Source organism: Aspergillus melleus, assembly GCF_016097325.1.
Source record: "Aspergillus melleus strain CBS 546.65 chromosome Unknown contig8, whole genome shotgun sequence".
NCBI lineage: Eukaryota > Fungi > Ascomycota > Eurotiomycetes > Eurotiales > Aspergillaceae > Aspergillus > Aspergillus melleus.
The window spans coordinates 84,226-105,110 of record NW_025763377.1 but is presented as its reverse complement, the minus strand read 5'-3'; the positions used below and the strand labels follow the sequence as shown (position 1 = coordinate 105,110).

General features: G+C 47.9%; 5 protein-coding genes across 5 annotated transcripts; 1 reads left to right on the top strand and 4 right to left on the bottom strand.

Moving 5' to 3' along the window:
* Positions 1 to 1,276: 1,276 nt before the first annotated feature.
* Positions 1,277 to 1,762, bottom strand: LDX57_012140 (ankyrin repeat domain-containing protein; the record flags this gene model as incomplete). The annotated part of the gene is made up of 1 exon (XM_046093874.1): positions 1,277 to 1,762. One exon carries the CDS (start codon positions 1,760 to 1,762, stop codon positions 1,277 to 1,279), a length of 486 nt encoding a protein of 161 aa, XP_045949853.1.
* Positions 1,763 to 2,961: 1,199 nt separating this feature from the next.
* LDX57_012139 (uncharacterized protein) lies at positions 2,962 to 4,363 on the bottom strand (the record flags this gene model as incomplete). Its single annotated transcript, XM_046093873.1, has 2 exons — positions 2,962 to 3,068; positions 3,400 to 4,363. The coding sequence occupies 2 exons, from the start codon at positions 4,361 to 4,363 to the stop codon at positions 2,962 to 2,964; spliced, it is 1,071 nt and encodes a 356-aa protein (XP_045949852.1).
* Positions 4,364 to 5,129: 766 nt separating this feature from the next.
* Positions 5,130 to 5,912, bottom strand: LDX57_012138 (uncharacterized protein; the record flags this gene model as incomplete). Its single annotated transcript, XM_046093872.1, has 2 exons — positions 5,130 to 5,222; positions 5,280 to 5,912. The coding sequence occupies 2 exons, from the start codon at positions 5,910 to 5,912 to the stop codon at positions 5,130 to 5,132; spliced, it is 726 nt and encodes a 241-aa protein (XP_045949851.1).
* Positions 5,913 to 15,369: 9,457 nt separating this feature from the next.
* Positions 15,370 to 16,899, top strand: LDX57_012137 (uncharacterized protein; the record flags this gene model as incomplete). Its single annotated transcript, XM_046093871.1, has 1 exon — positions 15,370 to 16,899. The coding sequence occupies one exon, from the start codon at positions 15,370 to 15,372 to the stop codon at positions 16,897 to 16,899; it is 1,530 nt and encodes a 509-aa protein (XP_045949850.1).
* Positions 16,900 to 17,665: 766 nt separating this feature from the next.
* LDX57_012136 (uncharacterized protein) lies at positions 17,666 to 17,983 on the bottom strand (the record flags this gene model as incomplete). Its single annotated transcript, XM_046093870.1, has 1 exon — positions 17,666 to 17,983. The coding sequence occupies one exon, from the start codon at positions 17,981 to 17,983 to the stop codon at positions 17,666 to 17,668; it is 318 nt and encodes a 105-aa protein (XP_045949849.1).
* Between the last annotated feature and the right edge of the window lie 2,902 nt (positions 17,984 to 20,885).

The following is a 20,885-nucleotide window of genomic DNA, read 5'->3' as shown; positions in this document are numbered from 1 at the left end:
TTCCACCGTTTCTAATATGGGGGTCCCAGCATTTTTATTATCATTGTTTAATGAATGACCATCATGATATTGGTCGTCCTTCGTCGCGACCAATTTTAGAGCATTTCTCCGATGCAGCATTGGGGCATGGCTTGGCCGGTTTTTCTCAGGTTTACGTGAGTGAAAGGTTTTCTTCTGGCTGGACAACGGTCGGGGTTGGTTATGCCCGTTCGACCTCATCCAGTCTGTATTCTACTTTTTTTTTTTTTTCTATTATTGCTTTCTTCTTGGTTCTGCCGGTGGCAGTTCCCTTTTGACTCTTCTTTTTGATTCTTGTGTTAGTGAAATATTCATAGATGCCCCCTAATGTAATCATGGCTATGTGACTATATGGGAACTCATACATTATTGTTGTATATAAAATCAATTCATTGCATTATCTTATCTATATTCGTCTTTACTCTATATCTGGAAGTATCCGTCGTACGGAGTATACGATCAACGTATGCTGGTTGCAGGAGGTATAGAGTTGCATTGTACTAGCTGTTTATCAGCGCTCTGTCACTTAGTTTTACTTTATTTAGGTCATGAGGGAACATCGGCCACTACTTTCCAATCATGGTAGCTATAGTCGAGTACGTATAAGCTGCTTTTATTAGGCATACGGGATACAAGACTATAGCCTGGACATCGAGCCGGGCAATCAACTGATCGGACATGCCGTCTAGAAGGGTAAATCTAGGTAGATTCTCGACGAGAGTACATTCAAGTAGTCTCATCCCTGATCTATTTGCCAACTAGCCTGCTTCGGGTCGTGGAGCAAATGCGGAAATGTGTAGAATATAAGACCGCAAACAAGAGTCACCTTGACGGAGGCGCCTGGGGAATGAAGATACACTTCTAACTATCTATGATGTCTCGAGATGATCTTGATGAGCTTAGGCTGGGATTTAAAGGACCACGGGGGATAGGTTCGATGCACAGTAGGGTTTACATAACGCTGCTGCGTACAAAAGCCGAAGGTGCGACTCAGAATACCTAGTCGATTGGTCTCGCGGAAGCATTATCGGAGCCATAGCCTGATTCCTCATGTGACTCGATATACCAAAGAAACTGGCGTGGATGTCACGACAATAGATTCCTGCGAATTACAAACGATTCGCCTGGACTTGGTGTAAAATCTCGTACATTCAGACTAGTCGCCCAGATTCTTCGAACGCAACCCACCTTAACTTATGCTGAATCGAGGAGTGAATTCAACAACATTGCCCAGAATTTGCATTCCATTCAGTCAAGATCAATTTACAACAGAGCTGAGCTTCCCACCAGGCTTGACATGCTTCTCGAGGATCTCAACAACATTTTGATGCCCATTTTCCGCCGCCAACTGGAGTGCCGTGCGGTCGTCATTGTCTTGAATGCCAACACTGGCACCTTTTTCGAGCAGGATGCCAACGATTCTCTCATAACCGTTTTCTGCAGCTTTATGGAGTGCTGTATGGCCATCTTCATCTTGGAATTTGGGGTTGGCTTTATGGTCAAGAAGTATCTCAACGATTCGAAAATGCCCAGTCTCTGCTGCTGCGTGAAGTGCAATACCATTGCATAGGTCTTCAGGTTCTGTAGCAGCCCCATGCTCAAGAAGGATTTCCACAACCTTTTGGTCCCAATTTCTCGATGCTTCATAGAGTGCTGTCGTGGAGGATTCAGAAACAGCATTGGTGCTAGCTCCTTTATCCAGCAGTATCTGAACAACTTCTTCATCCCCATTCTTTGCTGCCATCCAGAGCGCTGTTCCATCAGATGCAGTGGCATTGATATCAGCACCATGATCAAGCAGTATCTCAACAACTTGCATGTGTTCAAATTCTGCGGCTGCGTGGAGTGCTATGTAATATGATGAATTGTTAGGATTCACAGCAGCTCCACGGTCAAGAAGTATTTCTACAACTCCGAGATGCCCACTTCTTGATGCTGCGTAGAGTGGCGTTTCGCCAAATTGAGCGGTTTCTATACCAGCTCCGTGATTGAGAAGTAACTCTACCACTTTCTGATGCCCATTGCTTGATGCTGCATGCAACGCTGTGCTGCTATACCAAGCAGTATCCACATCGGCACCCTGATCAAGTAGTATCTTAACGACTTTATCGTGACCGTAATCTGCGGCTGCATAGAGTGCTGTACAATTATCTTCTTGAAGATTGACATCGGCTCCATGACTGAGTAATGTTTCGACAACCTGTTGATGACCCCTGCCTGACGCTTCCTGAAGTGCCGTGCCTCGCCCACTTGGGAAGTTAACCTTGGCTCCATGATTGATTAATGTTTCAACAACCTCTTTATGACCACTGCTTGACGCTAATTGAAGTGGTGTACCATATTCTCCAGATACAGAATTAGGGTTGGCCCCTTGACTCAGTAGTATTTGGACAATTTGTTGATGGCCCCTAGCTGATGCTGCATTGACTGCTGAGCCCCAGAATCCAACTTCGGCATTAGGGTTGGCTCCACGGGCAAGTAGCAACTGGACAATCTGTTGATGACCGCTTACCGAGGCTGCCTCGAGTGCTGAGTCATAACTTCCATCTTGAGTATTGATATCGGATTCTCGGGGGAGTAGCATTTCAATAATCTGTTGATGACCTCCTCTCAAGGCATCTTGGAGTGCCGTACCATTCCATTTATCCTTGATATGAACATCGGCTCCATGGGAAAGCAATGTCTGAACAATCTCTTGATGGCCTCCATTTGATGCGGACATGAGAGCTGTTCTGCCATCTAGACTTTGAAAATTAACATCGACTTCGTACGTAAGTAAGACATCAACAATTTGTTTGTAACCTCCGTATGACGCTGCACGGAGTGCCGAGGAACACCATCTACTGTGTAAATCAACATCAGCAGTGTGCTTAAGCAATGACTCAACAATTTCCAAATTCCCAACTTCTGCTGCTTGCTGGAGTGCTGTTCCACAATCTCCATCTACATCATAGCCATCAATATGAGCCCCATATTCAAGTAGCATCTCGACGATGCGTAGGTGGCCCGCTGATGATGCAAGTCCAAGCGCTGTGGTATATCTTGAACCTCTACTACTAATATCAGCTCCCTTTTCCAGTAGCATCTGAACCATACCTTCATGGCCCTTTGCCGAGGCTATCTGGATTGGTGTATCGCGTCCTTCGTTGACTTCAGCCCCCTCTCCTAGCAGTAACTGTGCAATTTGGTTTATTCCGAGAAAAGCTGCAAAACCTAGAGAGGTCCAGTCTTTATAGTCGTAATATGGATAGTGCCTGGTATAAGCAAAGGTCCAAATTTTTAGAGGACGGGTGCCAGGATCACAAAGCATGCGCACGCGATTCAGGTTGTTACCAGAGAGGACCTGTCCATGCTTAACAGTATGCGACGTCCAGTAGTTACCTGAGTAGTCAAGAAATGGATAGAACTTGGCATAGAGATTGACTTCATACCCTCCGATGTCAGGGAAAAACAAGTAATCGAGGCACACTTGTGACATCTTTTCGTGAGACTGCTGGAGGTTGAAGCTGCCTCCCCAATCCATATCCCCTCCTTCTCGCTTGGTAAGAAGAAATTCCCTTGCTGTCTGATGAATAAATGAGAGCTTCGAGTCGTGTATGCTGATGAAGAGGCCGCAATATTGTTTGACGACATCCTCGAAAGCTGAGTGTGACCAGGTTTGATCAATGACATCAGCATGTGATTCCATTCTTTGTTCTCGGAGAGCGAGGGTCAACGCAACGTTTGCTTCAAGTAGGGTAAGAGGCCTTTCAGCAGCGAGAACAAGATGAAGAAGAATTCTCTTTACTGGCTCACCGCCATATCGACTCAACATTCTCTCATAGGCATCAGCAACGCTACTGGGCAAATGGGACAGTAGCTTTTCCACAGATGAAGTTTTGGAATACATAGCAGGTCGTTCTTCAATATAATTGAGTGTAAGGTATAACCAAAGGTAGGTGCGATGCTCCATGCTTTTGAGTCGCGTCTTAATCTTTTCAGCGGCATTGAACTGATTTTCGAATTTTCTGGTCAGGAATTCAACTTTGGCGTCAATGACGAGATCTATCTCCTCACGGATCTGGTCTGACTTTTCATCGCCGTCAAGGCGCATGTATGCTGCGTTCTTTGGGAAATTCTCGAATGAGTATTTCAAATCTTCATAGGGACGACTTGTGATCAGGAATTTGAGCTTCGGCTTTGACCGCATCTCTTCGTTGGAATAGAACTTCTCCAGGTTATGTAGGATCCAGGCCCTGCTACTCGTTTCACATTCATCCAGAGCATCCAGGACGCAGATGATTTCGCTGCCTTCTGAGGTTGTTGCGCAATCTACTAGGATTTGCCATAGCTCGGAAAGCTTCATAGTTAAAGTTCCACCATTTGCTTTGTGGGTTGGAAGTGCACGTCGGATTGTTCCTGAGGTAGACGGAAAGATAAAAATCTGGTGTAGTAGTGCACATAGTGCATGGGCGCAGTCCATCTTCCCCTCTCCACCTTCTTTGAAAAAGAAGTAAGCCACTACGGGTTGTGGGTCAGGTATCATGGAAGATGGCGTGATGATAATCGTAGTGAGTGGATTTAGATGTCCTTCGTCAACCAGGGTTTTTGACAAGACAGACTTGCCGCACCCAGGGCCCGCAGAGACCCAGAGAAGATCTGAGCTACTACTGCGCCACTTGGAAAATCGCTGATCCTTTAGAAACCACTCACAGGTTCCAGGAACTCTTTCCGGATTGATGTCCTTGTATCGTGTGTAATCACCAGCAGCACGGGCCAAGTCATTAAGTAACCTTCCTTCCTCTTTGTCTTTTCGATCTTCCACCATGTGATGGAGGATTCCTTCACCGGTGACGCGTGATCGACGGAGTTCTTCTAGCTGGCGTTCCATGTTTGTCCAATTTTCAGACCGTTGACCGATAGGAATAAAGCGAGTGCGGCAATACTCGTCCAAGTTGTTGATTTTTCCTGTAAGTTCGGACCAACCAGCTGACTCTTTTATATCCGTCCATGCACGGGAGGCTTGGCTACTGGCCAGATGGCGTATGACTTGAGCGTGGTATTCAATTATGTATGAATAGAGCTTGGCTAGAGGCTCATTGAGAGACAGGTAATGTTGTCGATGCCCTGGGTCAAGATATTCCTGCTCGCAAACTTGCCAATACATCTGGAGGTCCCCAGTGTTGTTGAACCCCTCCAGCATATCTGCGTTTTGTGTGACGCCACTGGTTAAGAGCTTTCGAAGTCAGTCGGGGCTTGCAGAGAAGGGCAGAGTGACGTACAGGCAGAATTAAGGATACGCCGGACCATGCAAGCGCCGCATATGGTTGAGTACTGACAGCACTCTTCACGACCGGATCAGACCAACTGAGGAATTTCGCAAGTTTCTCAAGTTGTGATCGTATCTTGATGTCGCGGTCCATGATTGTAATCTTCCACTGCTTTTGATCTCGATCCTCCAGAAGTTTCTCCACGACGGTTTCGACAGAACTTTTGCGCGAAAGATCCGGTCCAGCACTACCATCGCCTTGTACAAAGCCTAGGTGGTCTGTGTATGCGGACACGAGCTCTTGATCGTCAGTTCTTTCTTGGAACAATTCAAAGGCCCGGGTCCAAGGGTCCACCTGGACCTCTCGGTCGGCATTTTCTTCCACCATTGGCGGCTTAGTCGTTGTTTGCTCAAGTGTGATCGAAGTTGTTGGCGAATTGGGGGTCGTGACTGACTCGGCTGGCAACTGCGTCCTGGTATTGTTCTCAGGGCCAGGAAAGACCGTCATAGCGGGCAGGGGCGCGTCTCCGGGGCTCGTCGTAGTGATACCAGGCTGGTCAACCCCAGTTGATCGTTCATTTGCGGTTCCTTTGCTCTTTTTCGACCTTCGAAACACGCGGTCCACATATGCTGAAATCCGTGCCATCTTTTTCAATACCAAAGAAGGATAAGAGATGTGTGGGAAGTTGATAGAGAGGAAGTGGGAACCCTGCAAAACGTATGTGATTATCTAGGCGCTGGGCATGTTCGCAGTGGGGTAAAAATGACCCCTGCCGAACACTTCATCTGTGACCTGTCTTGCATGAAGGCAACAAGGCTATATTTGGAGTAAGAGCAGTAGTAATCAGTAGGTATTTGTAGGTATTTGGCCCCAGGCAATCGCTATATGAATTGACACCGTATGCTTCCTAAAAGACATCATTTAGTTTATCGAAACACTTTTTTAGAGATTGACGGGTTCGTTCTTTAGATGAGAGACACGTAGTACCCAAGATGAGACTGGACTTACCTATGGATCGACGGGGGTTTTTCAGCTGGGTGGGGGCGCGCGACAAGGGCGCCTTTCGTGTTTGGCGTAAATCATCAGAAGTCGCGTCTCCGGAAAGCGGCCTCACCTTCCAACCTACTCCATCTGTCAAAGGTCCCTGTTCTTATTATTACTTACAGCAACATCCTTTTATAGCATGCGGGCGACTTGTAAGTCGGTGAGCTTGGTATATCTCGGAGGGAGTTTAGTAGCAGGATCGTCCTGGCCTCCGCTGAACAGCCACTTTGTAGTGTCCTTTTCGTCCCACTGCATATCCGCAGTCCAGAGCTTACTTCTGGCTTGCGAAATCATTTCTGATCTACTCGCATAACGCTATACACTTCGCGAAGAGGTACCATTCTGGGGAGACGAATAGCAAGCAAATGATAGCTTTAGGCGCCTTGTCGACGGTCGGGGCAACCTGAGGCTCCGCTCTGGAATTATCGTTGTCAGGCATCGTTCAAGGAATCTGTAGGAGACCTTGAAAGTGGTATGGACGTTGGAACGGAAGAAGCTCGAAGCACTTGATGGAAACAATAGGTAACGTGAGGTAGAGAGTGAGGTGTAGAAGACGAAGTGAGGTGAAGTGAAGTTTCAGAGTGAATGAAATGGATTTTGGGGGCGACCTAGCACAAACAAAGGCTGTCCTGTGATCCGGTGATTTGCGGATTTTGTCGCCGAAGTGATATTCTATAATTTGCCGTTTGAGGTCCTTGATTGCCTTCAAAATCAGCTTGACAGATCGACCATCTGGATTCCCGATGTATGAGTCCATACTGGCGTATGATCGTGGTGACCATGCAGTATCAGCCAATGCTGCGCAGTCTCTCCCTATCACCATTCTTTTGTGATCGGGTGGGAAATAGTATGAAGGTATTATCCATGCGCGAATATCACAAGAGCTGGAGGTCGATCCAAAAATTTGGAGTATTGAGCACCTATAGACCTGCATACCTGACCGTCAACAAGATGGCTTTATGTCACATTAAGGCGTTTGTGGTGAACGACGCAGGCAAAACGTCAAAAAACCACCCATTGGCAGGATAATGTATCTTCATCCTGACAACCCCATTGTCAAAAGGGCGAGCAAAGCTCCGGGCCAAAAATGTATACGATATAGGCATTCCAACGCCTTCTGGCATGTCTTTTGAATGTTTCCGGCTCTGAACTATCCAAATTTAGTCATATCATAGATGTCGTCAAGAGGGTAACTCACGAAGCTTCAAGTTTAGAAGCACAAGACTTTCGTACACACGGATAAATGACTTCATTTACCCCAGTCCCTCGCCTAAGCAACATGCAGGCTATGACAGCTAGATATATTTGCATGTGTCCATCTAGGTTGTAACACTATCTGGAAACGAACTTATAGCCTTACTGAGGTCTGTAGTGGCCTAATTGCCGGTTGTATTGTTAGACTGCCCATGTAGCACGCAACTTCAAACACGTCGCGACGCCTCGGCGGAGTCTAGCACTGCCTCGATCGTCCTAGCACGCGATACGCTGTCTGGTTTACCTCTTACTGTCTCTTGTGCCTCCCAGTATACTCGACACGCTAGTAAAAGCGTCCCTGATCTTTGTCTTCAATTCCCTCCGCAGTCCCTTCAGCCTTGAACAGCCCACCAGAACATGTAATTGTTTCTTAAGCACCGCCTGTGCAGTGATTGCCGTCTCGGAATATTTATGCTTTAGGGAATTTGGACATGTTTGAGCCCGAAGTCAGCAATACGATAGTTAGCACATCGAATAGTTTGTTGGCTTGCTTGTAGGCTCACCCTGATTTCGGTTGAGTCCCCTGCCAGTCCCGAACCAACCCCGACTCAGACATGGACTTTTGCTAGACGTCCAGTGGCAAGATAATGCACCAGAAGTTTACGACTCTCAGAGCACTCATGTAAGAGCTCCTGCCACAGGGCCCATATCGAGCTACAGTTTCTGTGACAGTCGTAGAAGATTGGGATGCTGGAAAATGATAGTAAATGCTACAAGATTCGTGACTCGGCTTAGCAGTCTCGATTCCTTAGGGTCTGATTTCAAGGTGCTCGAGCAGAGTGGTATGCGACCACCGCAACGACCTCTCATATGAGAGACCTGAGTTGATTTGACCCTTTGTACGGAAATGTGTTAGCCTTGGTGGCTGCATGTGCGGGTCTGGTTGCCTCGCTGCCTGGCTGCCTAATAATGACAGGTGCAGGCATCTGATGGAGACCTTGTCCCTGCGAACTGAGCATTTCGGCGATTTGATGGCATGAACGGTTAGGTAACAGCATTGGCAGTTTTTTGTCGTGAACAGGATCAGGCATGCTAAGTACGATGAGGCATCCGACGTCGTATAGATCACGGATTATCAAGCACACCTTGAATTTAACATCTCTCGTTCCTGGATGCACAACCCACAATGAGCAACATGCATAAAAACCGTTACACTAAGGAGCGCCCCTAACGGCGAAATGCCTAGCTCTCCATTCTCCGGTCTCCAGTCAATCTAACCGGAGAACGGATGAGTGATGCTAGAATCATTCGATCTCAAGCTCATACATACGGAGTGCGTAGTCTTAATCCTCTCGGAAGCATCAATGGCATGATGTCAAGGTACTACTATAAAAAGACCGACCGCTCGTAGTCCCACCGTAACTGAGAGCATACTCCGTATGGGGTTTGGGAGAATGTCACGGCCCACAACGGAGCAAATTTTCACACTTATGTAGCTAAAATATTAGCGAGTTATACTGCGCACACCGTATGCCCACATCGAATGGCCATTAGAGCAGAAGAGGACAAGTTGACAAGGTCTCTGCTCAACAAACAAGCTAACCAAAAACTCGATGTCTCTTGTCCACTCAGCTAGCGGCGGATAGCAAATACCAATAACCTCTCCTCCGGAGATATCCTAAGGTGGACATCCGGAAGAAAGAAAACTGGAGACCCGGCGGCCCCATTTAGTTACGGCGCTGGTGCTCAAAGGAGTTAGCTAGGGATAGCTAGTTATTTCAACGCAGGTAGTTAAAAAATGTGCAAACTCTTCGGGGCCTTCGGGCGTCCACCTTTCATTTCGAGGTGCCCGGATTGGCCATGTCCAGGGTCAGGTGAGACCTTGACTCTGATCCATTTCCAGCGTCCTCCACTTGGAATATCAGTTTATCCATATTAGTCAGGTATACGGAGAGCTAATCCATATGGAGTGCGGATGGTCTTTGAGATTTTCATCATTTGGGACATTGAGAGCGGAAGAACTGAGGACACCAAAGACCCTCCCAAAACCCCAACGAAAAAAATTCTCCGTAGCGTGGAAACTAACAACCCCAAAGAGGTGAACAAAATAGCTAAGAAAACCAAGTGGATAAAGAGTCCAAGGAAAGATGATATGACATTTTCTCCATTCCCACCGCCGACGGCCGACTCGACTTGCAGTCTGACGGGAGGACGTTGAAAGACTCCACCGGCGTTGAAGATCAACGGGATTTTCTTTTTCGTTGGCGGGCTATTGTTTCCAGGTCGCATTAGGGGTTACTGCATTCGGCCGGGACTTTCTTCATGGAATTCTTGTTCTCTGCTTGATTATTTGTTTTTGCGTTCATCCTTGGCTTAAGTTAGCCTTTCTCTGACAGAGTACTCCGTACGATAATTGGATATTTATCCTGCTGAATCTGCCTTGAAAAGTCGGTCTGGCGTTCACCAAAAGAGCGACGGAAAATGGAGACAACAGAAGAGACTAGTAATGCCGGCATCTACGCTCTACAGTAGTTCGTTCCTGATTTATCCAACCGTCCACTTTCCATCCAGGGAGCCCGGAAAGGAAGTAGCGTAACGGCTCGGGGTTCGGCGCTGTGAAGAAAGATCCTTCAGGAGTTCTAGTAATCAATTGAAGGCACAGCCGGGGATGAAGGGGTGCTCGGCCGACCCAGTTCGGTTGATTTACATTATGGATATCTACTCCGTACATCCTAACTCTACTGCGTAAGTTGAAGGTTCAGTTCAAAGTTAACGATCCTAGGAAAAAAGAAAATCCAAGTCCTTCCGGCATGCAGATCGCCTGTCAGGCGCGCGATGAGAGACATTCAACATTCCCGATCCTCCCGTCCTCCTTGGTATGGAGGGAACACTCTCGCTGCCCTAGATATGTAGGAAGTTCACAACCGATGTTCTACATAACGCGCGACTCCTTCAGTCCCTGAAGTTAAAGTATGAAGGTACAAAATATGTAGCGAAGGTGTGCTGTTCAAATTGTGAAATGAAGACTTTTCAGACTAGAGATGCCTGGCATGAAGAAGTGTCAATCCGGCACTCCTCCGGACCAGTGAGAGCGGACCCCGTAATCAGGGAAAGCCTGTTTTAATCCCTGTTCGTCCATTGGCGTGTATCGATATTATTTTATTGAATTGTTTGTCCACTTTTTCTGACATTCGATTATTCATCCCTCTCCCCTCTCCCTTTTTATGGATTAGGTAGGCTAATATTAGTCTACGGATACTCCCAGCTCCACCTCCATATTCTTTCAATAATCATGCCATACTCCGTACCCCTTCTTAACAATCAGTAGCCATGGGGAATGGAGAATAAAAATATAAAAATCCATCGTACAGATACAGACACAAATACATACTGTACATACATACATGGTGTACATAATTCTCGGCTCCTTCCCCTGAGTGGTTCGCCAATTCGATCTCTGTGGACCTGTCATCCTGTCACATTTCCTCATGACCATCCGTCCATCTTCCCCTCCCTCTGTGGCGTCCTCCTGCATCATTAGTGCAGATACCGCTGTAACATCTGAATCTTCCTCCGTCTTGGCTCGGGTTTAATTCTCTGCCCGGGGTGCAGTTTGCCACTGCTTGCAGGTTGATGGTGCTTGCATGATATGTACAGTAACCATTTTATGTATCTCTACATACTCCATATAAATACATGTACAGTACATAAGTGTATGTAGGATATATGCACTCATGATGTGAGAAACCGAAATCGTTAACAATTAGATAATAAGGTCCATTTTTAGAGCCTATACGGAGTAGTACCTACCCTGTATCCGTGCTCATTATGTATTCCTACGCATAATCCTATTCAATGTACGCGCGCCCATTGCTTCTTCCGGAGACTCGACCTGATGTGTCGCATCATATCAACTCATTCAGATCATATCATGTGGGAGCGGTCGGCGGTGGTCAGGTCTGTTCGCATTATATATTTTGAACATTCAATAGTTCTGCGTATTATCCTTCCCCACATCAAAGTATATACGGTGTATTCTACCCTGCCTCTTCAAGTGACTTGATCAAGATAGATTACGTGGCTGCTAGTAATTATTGGACAGAGCCCCCGGATATCTATCGATCTCTAACTACCGTACTTGTAACTACCTAATAATAAAGGATAAAGAGAATATTCCGTAAGGAGCAAGGTCGGCCGAAGGATCGCAGCCCGATATAGCACGGGACTTGAAACTTGAAACGCAATGAGGAGGTAGCGCGCGAGCTATGAAGGACCAACATGAGGGGAAGGGAGACGGGAATCCAATCCTCTGATGGGGGCATGGCAATTGTCATCGTCAGCATCGTCATCGTCAGGCACAAAATATGTAGTTACAAGGATTAAGTAGAGGTGGTGGCAAAGAGGGGCCAAATGTGTGTTTGTGTGTGCATGTACATAGGTGGGTAGGTATGTAGGTTTAGTGGTGGATGAAGCCAAGTCGAGTCAACAATGAGGGGAGAAAAGAGGGGAGGGATTGTAGGGACCGATAGAGGGGAGCGGAGGGGAGAGAATGCACACCCCGTCCCCTACCCCTAATGCTGATGTAGAGACAAGCTGGGAAAGTCAAATCCATTCCCAATCCTCGATTAGGTATGAATGTATCCCGTGCTTTATCTGCCCAGTTCTATAGGCCTTCGGAGAAGCTACGCTCGACCTATCGATAGCGAAAACTTAGTTTCATGTCCACGCCCATGTTCGCCCAGACCATCTGGGGAAGCTCAGGCAAGGCAAGGGAAGAAGGCAAAGCAGACCGAAGGCTGGTCACGACCATTCCCGAGTGGTTAGTCGTGGACGCCACGATGTCGCGGTGCAGGTGATACATTGCATTGAGCGAAGCACAGACCGGGGGGTCATAGCGTATCATATTGCGATATCGCTATCAGGCAGGTTGGCAACTTCGACCTAAATTTATCACGGCAGGTAAAGTCAAAATGGCATCTCGTCAGTTTGTATGCTTTGGATAACCTCCGCATCTGCAAATATCGTAGGCTGGTCACTACTCAACCAATCGACAGAAGAATAATCCTGGTGAGGGGCAAAAGTGGCCCCGAGGCAGGTTGATTGTGCTGGATGGATGCGCAGATATGCATGTAAATGTATGAGGGCACATACAGTTTGCCAGCCAGCTGTTTGCAGGCCGCATACAGTACATTCATGCTGTCCTCCGCTGCCGGATCCATGTGTCGACTCGAGCCAGACGTAGACCAAGCAATTGACTCGTCCAGCCACATGTCCACAATATCCTCCGTATTCATGGTCATGATTTTCCCTTTTTCAAGCGAGGGGTGAACGAAAATTATCCATAAAAAATTCAATTATCCATCCCGCATTTCGCATCGACGCAGGCGCAACCGAAACAAGCAAGCCAGCGCAGCGATCCCCTGGCCCATGCAGCTCGAGGTCGTTTCACACTGCAACCGGCGCGTTCCTGCAGCGTCGTTCCCCCTCTTCAACGGGCGAACCGGCCGTCGGGATTATGTTACTCTTCGCCGCCGACGGTCGTCAAGGTTTACCCTGTCGGTGTCATTGCTTCATGGTCGAAATTTAACGACCATCGCCAGCCTCCGGTCCCTCCTTACGAGAAATTAGCGTGGCTAGCGTGGTGATCGAGTGACGGATGACCTCATGACGTATCTGTGCTTTGATCCGATGCTATCCGTTAGAGATTACAGTACGATGTACAGAAGGTAGAGGAGCTGAACGAGATAAACAAAATAAACAAATAAACAAACAAATAATTACTACAGTGCCACTGTAGTGTACACAGATAATGAGCATAACACAGCCCCTACCCCTATCCTCGGAGGAAGAAAATAGAACCAGATTGCACTAATCAGGAACAAATGAAAGTGAAACCGCCCATTCGGATATTCCACCCGAAAGAATTGTGGGGGAGAATCCGAGTCCTCAAGAGATTAAACCAACACAGTCAGTCAGTCACACAGAGTCACACACCAGAAAAAAAGGACACAGTCAGCAACGCCTCGCCAGAGTAAACTAATCCAGGTACCCGCGGAGGATAGTCAGGCACCACAAGCAGGTAACATCGCGTCTTTTTTGGGGGCGGCTGCAAGGGCGTGAGTCGCGAGTCTGCAGGGGATGGGAGTGGGACGATTGGATTGGGTGGGATTTCCCCCTAATCGCTCGGATGAATTCGTTTCTACGTGAGATGATCGAAGAGAGAAAAAGAGTTTTTCATGTCTGTCTCTCAAACTCCGGGATGAACTCCAGACGGGAAGATAGTTCGCTTCCATGGCGGATGGTGTGTTTGAGTTATACTTGCTCCACCGTGTTGGAGCAGCGGCGGCCATCTTGGCAACTTTGCTGGTGGTGGGAGGTTGGTTTTTTTTTTGTTTTTAATTTATTAAAATTGGAGGAATTGACTAACGATAGGGAGTGAATATTTCCGCCATTGTCCACTGAATCAGTGTGCAGTCAGGAACTTTCGCGTCGAGGGGAATTGGGGTATTATTTGTGGATAAGGCCAGGGAATCTTGATTTGGAAGGACAACAAACACAGCCTTGCGATGAGGTCGAAGAGAACGGAAAAAAAGAGGAAAAAAAGATCGGATCCACCGGATTTTACAGCGGTGGAGTCGCTGCTTAACGCTCTGTTCGTCCCGTTGGATTTGGATTTTCGGTCGTGGAGGAATACGGGGGCTGGTTTGAGGTTGGACCATGGCAATCACTGGCAATTGTAGACAGAGAGAAAGTTGTACACCGTGTTTGAAGACAGCCAACAGACATTCCATATGGTCATTCAGAATCAAATAACAAATCGATACTATTTCTGGATGGCCCCAACCAGGCTTGGCAGTACGGCGATACCCCCGTATTTCGGCGTAATCCTGGCCTTCTTTTTAGGTCGTTTCCACTTTTCACCGGTTTTCTACTTTTTTCTTCTTAATTATTGCCTTCCCCTTTGACCCTTCATGACCGACATTTCACTTCATTCCCAGGAGTCATGCCAATCCAATCTCAACCCAGGAGAAATCACGGAATGCACTGACCTCGACCTGGATAGTTGATAGATCACTCGGTCCTTTCGGATCCAGCCGAATGCCGAGTACAGTAGTGAATACACCGGAATACACTATCTACACGGTGTACGTTCATCGGCAAGGGTTGATATTTCTGAAGCACCGGTCCACCTGTAGCTGCAGCCAGGCAAGGCACGCAGCTAGCCCAGTACACCGCAGTAACTCGTAAGTGTAAAGACTAAAGACAAGTCTGTAAAGACGGTCAAGGCACGTGTCCCACCGTCTCTGACACAAGTTCCCGGTGGATCGACCCAATGTGGTCCGTCCTTCTCCAGTTTGAATGACGCCGATCCGATATTCGTTTCTCATTCCCGTCACTCTTGTTCATGCCATTTTCCTCCCTCCTTCCTGGGCTCCACTCCTTTAGCATGCCAGCCCGTGTGGGCCTTGAGAAAAAGGATGAAGCAAAAAATGGAAAAAGAAAAAGAAAAAGAAAAAGCAGGCCGCCTTGCCGTTCTCAAGTACGCCATCATCATCCGGTCTGCCTATCCTATATTTCATTCATATCTTGCCCTTTTCCTTTCCTTCTTCCATCCTTCTACTCTTCCGCCCCCCCTTCCCCTTGGTCATAGTGCATGAAATTCCCCGGTTCGTCTGGGGGCCATCGCATCAGCTTACTACTTCCCTACCACGCCCGACTTCCTTTAATTCCCTTTTGACCACTCGTGAACTGCAATCGATTTGTTTGATCGACCTTGCCTGTCTGACACCACACCCTCTTCTCCCCCCCGCCCCTATTCAACATTGGCCCTTAGCACCGGGTGCTTTCATCTCCGTGGTCAATCATGTACGAACCCGCCAATTCCCTCCAGCTTCCCTACATCAAGCAGCAACATCTCCCCCGCCGATACGAGTCAGACGAGGAAGACATTTCCGAACCAGAGTTGGGTGGTCAGGAAAACGCCTTCTCGCCCGTGGAATCCTACAAGGCCCGCGATTCCGACGCCAGCGCCGACGAACTCTCGAATGCTGACCCCGCCGAATCGAATATGGCCTGTCTCCTGTCCCCATTGTCGACCACCACCGAGAAAGCTTCGCGACCCGTTTCGATGGATACCGTCAAGCGCAGTAGCAGCACCACCTTCGTGGCAGACTCGTACATCTTCGATCACGACGACGACGTAATCATCGAGCTGCCGTCTCCCGATTCCACCTCGCCTCTCCACTCGCCCGTCTTTCTTCAACCTAATGTTTACGTCCCTCCCGAGTCTCCCGCCTCGTCGAGACGTTCTTCCTCGTCTTCCATCTACTCGGAAGATGATAATACAGACCTGCTCGTAGCGGAGCAGGTCACCTACGTGGAACCTTGTGCCAAACCTAATATAATCCTAATCAGTCCGACGGAATCGTCTCATACCTCGGAGAATTCGATCCCCCCTGCGTTGAAGTCAGCTCCCCTTCAGCCTAGTCACAGCAGCAGCAGCAGCAGTGACAGCAAACCCTTTGGGGATGGGGAAGGTGTCTATTCTCTCAAATCCGCCGCCTCATCACAACCGTTCTTGAGCAGTTTCAACCATGAAGGAGGTACTGCTCAGGGAGAGGCACGATCGAGAAAGAGCGGACTGCGTCTGAACACGACGGATCTCGAGGGTCCCTCTTACGAGCTTCCGACGCCACAGCTCACGCAGTCGCCCGAACCGTCCAGCACGCTGTCGCTGCGGGCCCGCTCGATGACTTTCTCACGGCCGAAAACTGCCGTGTCCGAGAAGGCGCCCTCGTTCAAGCCCACGACACGGTCTCGTGCACCCACCGAGTCTCTGCGACGACCTCCGTCGATTCAGAGCATTCGCAGCGCCAACCTTCCTTTCTTCCACGGACGACACCATTCCACCTTCCCTGCCCCCGACAACTTCTATGCTCGCCCCATCTCCTGCTCTCAATCCGCCGCTAGCTCCGAGTACTCGATGTCGCCGCAGAACAGCCGACCTCCTTCTCGCACCCCTAGCCCCGCATCAAACTACTACTCTGGCCCCAACTTCACCCGTCATCGCTCCAGCTCGTCCTACAGCGTGTCCAGCGTGCCTGCAAGCCACAGCAGCCGCAACCCGTTGCCGATTCGGAATTCTCTGATGAAGAGCTCGACTTCATCGAGCATGTACTCTTCCAGCAGCCTTCGCTCCGAGGTGGACAGCCTTCGCAGCTTGGACCCGAACGACGTTGCCGAAACGGACGGCAAGCGGGGCAAACTGCAACGCAAGAAGAGCCTGCGACTATTCAAAGAGCCGAAGGTCGACAGCCCGGAGCAAACGACGAAAAGCTTCATGGGATTTCTGCGCGCGAAGAGAAAGTCGACCTTAAAATCGCCTAATGCTTAATCTTATTTCCTTGATTACGACACTGCCACGAATTTCACTTTCGATTGCAGACCTGTCAACCCGACAAACATGCTCATTCACTACTCTAAGCTATTACCAGCTTACACTGTTTTATTATTGGAATTCGTCTCTCTCCTTAATTTCTTTTCCTTTTAGTCGGTCTTAAGCAATCGGTATTATTACGGAGTCCAGCGATCTTTCACGGCGTTCAATCGGATGGGATTCCGGTTCATACTTTCATTATCTATGGTCTTATTTCTTTTCTTTCATGTCATAGGCGGTCTTGTCATTCTGCTCCGTTCTGCTCTCTTTCTACTCAATTGCATTGAGCCAATAATCCCAAGGTGGACCCGCGGGGACTTTCTTTTCGTGTATTATATAGACTTTGTGTTTTACTGGGGTTAGGGTTACTGATCTGGCGCGGACCAGAAAAAATGGATTATTATTCCCTGCCAGCGCGGATCGCTGCCATCAATCTGAAGATTACTTCCTGCTTCCCCTTTTCTTCCATTCTTCACCGTATGTTCATTCAATAAGATGACCTCGGGAGCTAAAATGTAGGTTGTTACGAGTAGACAGGAGACGGGAGATGCAAATTCTAATTAATTAGTTAATTAATCAATTCACCCGCGGTGAGCTGCCAGTGCCACTTTAGTATGGAGTAGGATGGGGTCGTTAGCGGATGCCGGATGGAGTCTGCGATTAGGGGATTACCATGTTCGGTAGTGGTCAATATCGCACCGAACAACTCCGAGACCTCACTGCCTCAGCTTACTCCGTAGGATTTAGCTACTCCATATAGATACCTCGGATACGAATACAATAAACCGATGGCTGGGCGGGCTGAGCGCACGTACACCCATGCAGCACGGATACTGGATGGTAAGATGCAGTGAGAACCTAAATCCCACATCTTTTGACTTTCGAACGAATTTTCCAGTCCTCGTCTAGAGAATTCCGGAATGTCCGACAGTTCGAACTGGATAGAACGGACCTGCCCCTGTTTCATCTTAGGCTTCTTCTTCGTGTTCTTCGTGCTCGTTCCCGTCTCTAGATCAACGGCAGAACCAAACTTCTTCGCCATCAAACCTGGGTACCGGGTTAATGTGAAACTACCACCTCCCGGAGTACTCCATAATAGATACGAATAGGTATGGAGCTGAAGCTGAAACGCAAATTCGCAATCGAATCTCAGGACCCAAAAAACCGACGCACGGAGTCAAGCGGAGTCCGTGCTGGATCTCCCATGCATCAAGTTGACTGCTGAACCATGGTTCAGAGCGTCGTCGGCGGATGCTGATTTGTGCGCAGCCAAAGCGGTTTCGGGTTCCTGATTTTCATCCTTGGAAAATCCTGGCTGGGAGGGATCGTGTCCGTCCTGGCGTCCCCTCCGTGTTTGTTTTATCTGTTCGTATGTTCTGTTTGATCCACATTTACCGAGTTCCATATCTGACTCTTATCGTACCGTTCGTTCCACAATTCAGCTCCCACTGTGAGCTCAGCCTGAGCAGTCTGTAACGGAAACGGAATCGACAAAGCAGATTCACGGGAAACATTATCCCCACGCGGCTGAGAGCTCAAGGCTGCACTACTAGCCTCCTACCAGACAGGATTGAGGCGATGAAAGGATGGATTGGTTGGCTCGTCCAGCTTCGGAGATTTTCTCCCGTTTTGCGGGTCTCTTGACTCGTGCGTTGGAGCCTTTCCTTTTTCGTTCTTTTCTTCCTTTTTTTCCCCTCGCCTTGAGTGGTGTGCAACTGTGCGCGTCTTTGCGTAGGTTGAGCCTCATCGATCGACTTTGCTTATTTACATGTCTATCATCGCATGGGTTGGATCTATGGAGTAGAAAGGGTGCCTTATTTGGAATTCTCTTTGACTGAACCTACTCCGTAAAGCGTGCACTTATACCCTTGAGGCTTTTAACACCAAGGAGAGGTCGCTTGGCCCTAACCACACCACAAACATGCTCTACTTCGTATACTCAGATACTATTACCAACCACCAAAGCTAGGCCTCTACCCCCACACGGGGCATTCGTATTTAATATACATTCAAATGAACCATCTGCACAGGAAACAAAATCCGGATAAGATCTGCTAAGTCTACTATACTAAAGATTAACTTAGATGAATTCTTCCCTAAACTCGGTAGATATTTGAATCCCGTGTAGACGTGAAGTGGGTTTTCAAGACGGCATATACGACTTGTAGAGACGCTAAAGGATGGTCGACGCGATGGGAGTTTAATATATTAATTAGTAATTAGATACAGAGTGGTTTATATGACTGCGAGATTTACCTACGGAGCAACTGCCCTCTTGGTAGAAAATATCTCAACATGTGGCCAAGTAAATAAATATCAAGTAAGGGTAGGTAACCGGGAAACCCTCATCTATTCTCTAAAATCCACCCACACCGGGATAGCCATACCTAGTTACCTACCAGGCTACCAGCTGCGGACAACCCCACCAACATCTCTGGGTACGATCCTCGGCCCTGTCCGCCATTCCGCATCTTCGCTAATCTCGTGAACCCTCGATCTGGATTTTAATTGCCTTTTCTGGCTGGGCTCCAGAGGTGCCTAGGACTAGGCAGCCGCGCGGCATGAACCGCTGAGCTGAGCTGACATCCATGAGCTCCATCCGACGACTCCGTCGTGTCTATCAGTATCTGTGGATTCTGCACCGCGAATCGAGAGGCGTGTATAGATAAGCGAGCTCGGTCTAAGCGACGGTTGCGAAGCGAAGTTTCCTTCGGCACTTGGCTGGATATATGGGTCCGATCGGATCGGATCTGATAAAGTGCCGAGTCGATATTATCTGGGACTGACATTGACTTGACACTGAGGTTGAGATTGTGATTGACAGGTTCCCCGACCCATAATTCAATGTATTGGCATTCGAGACGAGGATTCAATTGCTTGATCCATTAACCATTTGTTCTCGGGTTTACCGGTGCTTACTTGGTTGTGGATGACATCCGCGCCTAAGCGAGGTTCGGTTAGCTTCAGTGCGGTCTTTACTTCCGGTATGGAATTGGAATTGGAATTGGATATGCTCGTGTCGAGGATTGGTGCTTTTCTTCCTTGTTTTCGTTCAATCATATGTATTTCATGCAATGGCTTTTCTTAACCTAGAGTGGAATGACAACCGGTGAGTATCGCGATCAAGAGACGATTGATACAGTCATCCCATGTATTAGGAGCGACGAGGAAAATCAGGGCACAAGTAGACTAGCAAGTTATCTGGTATTAATGACTAAGCTACGAAGCAGCTTAGTATTTGCCGTATGCATCCTTTCGATAGCTATTAGACAATGTCTGCTCAAAGGCTGAGCCAAGATGTCCAGAAGAAACCGTCATAAAGCTATAAACTGTATGACTTGTCGTAGCTGGCATGTGATTGAAATATGTATCAAGGCAATGCCTGAGAGGCAAGGGCATTTGTAGATGGGTACGAGTGATAAAGGTGTAGAGTATGATTGATATTGTTGATCTTCTGACGTCTAGCGAAGGCAGCTAGTATAGCGCTCATCGTTCCTACCAGTTCATTCTCCAAGTATCTCTTATAGATAATCATATACACTCAGTGATACGCTGGGAGTCGGTATAAGGTGGATATCCGTATTGGCCCAATATTTCGTGAATATCGTTATCATAAGAAAGTTGCCTTTTTCGGAAGATATATGGCTTCACGATCGCCCAATCAGGGCAGTATCTGGCCGAATTAGGTCTATGCGGTAGAAACGGCCAAGCTTCTACTGCTGACTCCTCCGTAGTCATTCCATATATACAAATCGACAAGAAGCCTCCATTCTCGTATTATCAACCCAAGACAACAGATTCAATTTCAGCATCCAAATCATCATTAATTTCTATGGTTGTTTCCCATCCCCGTGGTGGCCACTAGATCTACAACTTTCACTAATGAAAAGAGGAAAAACGAAAAGCCCATATTCCTACTGCATTAACACGCAGGCTATCCAGGA